General features: G+C 33.5%; 1 protein-coding gene across 2 annotated transcripts; it reads right to left on the reverse strand.

Moving 5' to 3' along the window:
- Positions 1 to 8: 8 nt before the first annotated feature.
- LOC112460834 (brefeldin A-inhibited guanine nucleotide-exchange protein 1-like) lies at positions 9 to 3,978 on the reverse strand. Of its 2 annotated transcripts, XM_025025722.1 has the most exons (6): positions 3,788 to 3,978; positions 2,657 to 2,858; positions 1,642 to 2,245; positions 810 to 1,198; positions 605 to 721; positions 9 to 530 (listed from the first exon to the last, which is right to left on the reverse strand). In XM_025025722.1, exons 4-6 carry the CDS (start codon positions 1,104 to 1,106, stop codon positions 528 to 530), a joined length of 417 nt encoding a protein of 138 aa, XP_024881490.1. In that variant the 5' UTR covers positions 1,107 to 1,198; positions 1,642 to 2,245; positions 2,657 to 2,858; positions 3,788 to 3,978; the 3' UTR covers positions 9 to 527. The 2 variants fall into 2 exon arrangements, with proteins under 2 accessions (XP_024881490.1, XP_024881489.1); XM_025025721.1 differs by having other exon boundaries at positions 9 to 721; positions 3,788 to 3,977.
- Positions 3,979 to 4,543: the final 565 nt, after the last annotated feature.

The raw sequence follows: 4,543 nt of genomic DNA on the forward strand, positions 1-4,543 counted from the left end.
GATCCTCGTAAGCGCATGTATGACCATCCACTTGTGCTCAAAAGAGCTGCTACAGGTCTCGAGGATGTTCATAAAGATCTCCTTGAAGAACACCTCAATCTGCATCTTGAGGTGCATCTTGAAACGGGCGAGCAGCGCCAGGAACAGCGCTAACGACAGCTCGAACACTTCCGGCACTAAAGACACGCCATTCTTCGACAGCGCGACACACAAGTACTGTTTAATGGCGATAACAAACATCTCGTTAGAGCGCAATATTGGACCGGCATTCTGCAAGATTCCCAGAAGTAACTGAAGCGACAAGATTTTGGAACGGAGCTCGTGCGATATTGGATCGGAAGTGTCGTCCGGCAGCGGTTTCATAGAGAGCTTGCAGAGAGCGCGAAACACCAGGACTGCATCATTTTGCAGCACATAGGTGAATTTTGCAGTTATCATGTTGTCATTCTCAGCGGCTGCCTCGTCACCGTTGTCCTCCGGACTGCCGTTCTCCAAACTGACTTCCTCTTCCAATGGCACCACGGATTTTACCACATCATCAAGAATACTCTTGACAAATGTTTGAAAATCAATGTTATCATTACTGAGCATTCTTTGGACTAACCTCGGCTTCAGTTTCGCCGTTTGCTATGACAGAACCCTCCTGCTGATGTTCCCCATCAAGTCTTACGATCTCTTCCTCCGCCTGAGTCTCCATTCGCGCGAAGATCACGTTGATCATCTGAGTGAGAGTCGCACGAGTTGTTTGATTCACCAGGTTGCACGACGCCAAGTAAACGTAAACAGTACGAATTGTTTAATAACAGTACCTTACTCTCGTGTACCTCCACATGCTGGCTTGTCATTACAGTCAGCAGAGCTTTAATAATCTGCAGCTGCACATCCTCATTGATCTGTGGACCAGTGAAGCAACCGTAGATTGTCTCGACAATGCGCACAATCAGCAGCTTGTTAAGCTCCGTTGAATCAGGCACATTACCAGTGAGATGGCTATATGCGATTAACTTCTGCAGGCAGTCCAGTGCTGTGTCACCACAATCCGTAGTGACTATAGCTCTGACATACTGATTCAAATGGCAAGAAGTACTTCTCAGCGGTAATGACATTTGAGTCGCTCAATTGGGCTGTGGCAGGGCGTTTGAGATAACCTCTTCACCCTGCGCAGCTGGTACATCTTTGATCTCGTTACGGAGGTCCTCTGCAAGACGGAATTATGAGTCACAAACTTAATTAGCAACTATCGTTTATAATTACAGGCTTATTAGTCTGTATATTTATTTATTTCACTATAAAATAATTTTTAAAACGTTTAAACGTCGTTGTTGTCGCTATCGCTATCGTTATCGCCTATTGTGCAAGGGGGTTTATATTAATTCTGATTGCAGACGGACCTTCGGGAACACTAGCGCCTTCTTCTTTTAACATGAATAACTAAAAATCTATATTTCGGCTAATTACCGAGTTTATAAATATTTAATTAAAATTATCTGGATGACTCACAAACCTTTTTAATCACACTTCATAACTCTTCATACGAAATACAAACGATTCCGTATAAAAACTTTTATTAATTTATCTATTTCGGCTATGCATGGTGTAAAAATAATTAATTAATTACAATTAAATGAATGATTCACAAACCTTTTCAATTGCACTTCAAAAGTCTTCATACGAAATACAAACGATTTCATATGGTAGATTCTTTCCCGGACATTCATTTCCGGTCAAATACATACGAATAGGTTTTATGGGTTATGCAATACACACACAAACACACACAATCATTATTCTGAAAGCTGAATGGGTGAAATCATCTGTGATCGCGTGATAAAATATCCATCTTTGAGGTCTCCTGGAGCCAAAATACTGTTTTAAAGAGAGTTGTTGCCATGAGAACTTTTGATCAAGATGACATGAACAACATTTTCCCAAAGTTTCAGACAAATTCGCCGAGAACCCATTTCCATAGGTTTTTGTGCGGGGTCCTTTATAAAGAGAGGTGTTCTAAATCTATAAAGAGAGGCGTTAAGAAAAACTGTGTAAAGTGAAAAAACGCCTTCTAACTTATCCGGTCTTATATTGAAGTAAAACGTGGTGTGATCTAAGCCTGTCGATGAGCTGCTCGAACCGCCATTCCACAACAGATACATATTGTAATCATTTCGGTGAGAAAATTCTTTTGTTCCCAAATGTACATACGCTCGCACAAGTGCGCCAGGTAGATCGTCTGGATCGCACACATAGCCTGCAACATATTTCATCTCTAATTAAATAATCCTTGAAATTAATAATTTAGCAGTATTAATTCCTGATTATTTGCGTTATCACAAAAAAATGACCAATTATATCCAGAAGGAAATGTAAACAGTAATCATATTATAGATAGAGTAACTCAGAAGAGAAGTGCATAAAAAGTACATCAAAACATTAAATTTATGTATATGCCGAAAATACAAAGTTATTAAACAGAAATCATAAAAATAAAAAAGTAACACATGAAAAATATTAAATATATTAAACTGATGAAGAAGTGATGTATCTTCAGACTATATATATTACAGTTTATATAATGTACGTACAGAATGATATTATCAGAAAGTTTTCATGAGAATTATTAAAAACAAGTACACGTAAAATAGCGAAATAATATAATTACCGATGTTAACGTCCATTGCGAAAGAACTATATTGGCAGTTGTTCGATCGCTTATTAAAAGAACTTTCATTTTATATTAGCGAGTTCTAAGCTCCTGTACTTTCGGTCTTCTGTTTTTCTTATATCATCATATCAATTCTCCACATCTTTATGAGTCGACATATATTGGTCACACTGGAGCTACAGATTCAGAAATATTATTTCTAAACATAAAGGAAATACAAATAAAGACTTTAAGAATATATAAATTTGTTTACCTATTTAACCATTATATCTATATTATCTATACAACAACGATGCTGAAAATATATTATTTTAACTGAAGCAAAATTGTATAACTTTTCAAGAATTATTTGCACAAAAAACTTATTTCGAAAAGTCTTTGAATCATAAAACATTTTTTAAGTTACTAATAATATACAATATTAAATAAAATATTGAATAAGGATATTTTAAAATATTAGGAAAAATGTATTAAGTATGTATGAATGCAACACAATATTGTAGTATAAATTCAAACTGTTACATGGATTAAGTACGGAGTTACAATAGTTTCTATTTTGTTAAATTGTTAAGAGAAAATGTTTTCCTTATTTAAGTCATTTTCTTATGAACAAAATTAAAGTGTAAGTATAGTGCATTCTCTGTTCTTCATTCATTTTCTCATTTCAATATATAGTTATATATATGACAAAAATATAAGTAGAAAAGTAATATAAAAAGGAAACAAAGGAAAACTTAATTTATTTATAAGATTACAAACAATTATTAATGGAAAAAGAGTAGAATGTAATAATAATTAAAGTACTATTAGAGAATAATTTCAATTAAAATGTGTAATGTTTTTTATTGCCAACGTATGCGTCTTTTCTAAAACTTTATTTGTAATAATTGTTATCTGCAATTATCAGTTATTGAAAAACCTATCCTAACCTAACATAACTATGTGTACGCATTTTAATATTTCCTTGAAAAGACACGAATTTCGTATGTGTCAAACCGTATTTATTATAAATTCTCAACAAAAGATACAAGATAGTAGACAAGAAAAGATTATGATGTCGAAAGTAATATTGATACAATTAAAAATATTACGCATAAAGACAGACATTGCCAATGAATATACACTTACCTATAGATAATAAAAAGTAAAATAATGCTCAAATATCATCAATCATCACAATACCGATAATTAGTAAGAAACAGCGACAAATGCGAAAGATATTGATACACCAGTAGTATTGAAAACAATTAACAAAGAGAACAATGTAAACTATCCCAGGTCCCAGGCACGTAAACTCATGACGATCGAGGCGATCGAGCGTTTGCGCAAATAACACGTACTTAAAGCTGCGTCCGCAAATATGCTTTTTTAGCAATAATATTGAGTTTGTTTCAGGCAACATATTCAATATTTGTTACATTTATCCAGCAACAGTTTACGTCCAGAGGCTTCATTAATGTATAGTTTACAATTTACATATTATTGATGGGGAAACAATTTACACATTGTATACACACACATATATATGTATTCTAGTATTATATTCTACAGAGAACAATTTTTATCTTTTTTATCTTATGTAATATTTTTATTAGAGGAGTGGGAGTAGAGAATTTCTTCATAATTTATTTTCTTTTATTTGTAATAAATATTTAAAAATATCAGTACTTTACATATGAGAAAAATAGCCACAAGATTTGGGAAAGTCAAATATATATAAAATTTTTATAGTGTTTTTTGTGCCAAAACCAATTAATATAACAAACGACAAACAGACAAAATAAATTTAAGAATCTTAAATTATAAGAAACGCAAACGAAGATAAAGTTTAAATAAATCAGTTATTATCAATTATTACTACAAACTCACCAATATATAAACAGT

The sequence above is a fragment of the Temnothorax curvispinosus genome, unplaced genomic scaffold, assembly GCF_003070985.1.
Source record: "Temnothorax curvispinosus isolate PA1 unplaced genomic scaffold, ASM307098v1 QBEX01010877.1, whole genome shotgun sequence".
NCBI lineage: Eukaryota > Metazoa > Arthropoda > Insecta > Hymenoptera > Formicidae > Temnothorax > Temnothorax curvispinosus.

Excerpts from the sequence above, each read along its gene's own strand:
- LOC112460834 (XM_025025721.1), bottom strand. The coding sequence starts at position 1,106 with ATGTCATTACCGCTGAGAAGTACTTCTTGCCATTTGAATCAGTATGTC. Across the intron at positions 722-809 it reads TGGAGGTACACGAGAGTAAG|ATGATCAACGTGATCTTCGC; the intron begins GTACTGTTATTA and ends ACTCTCACTCAG.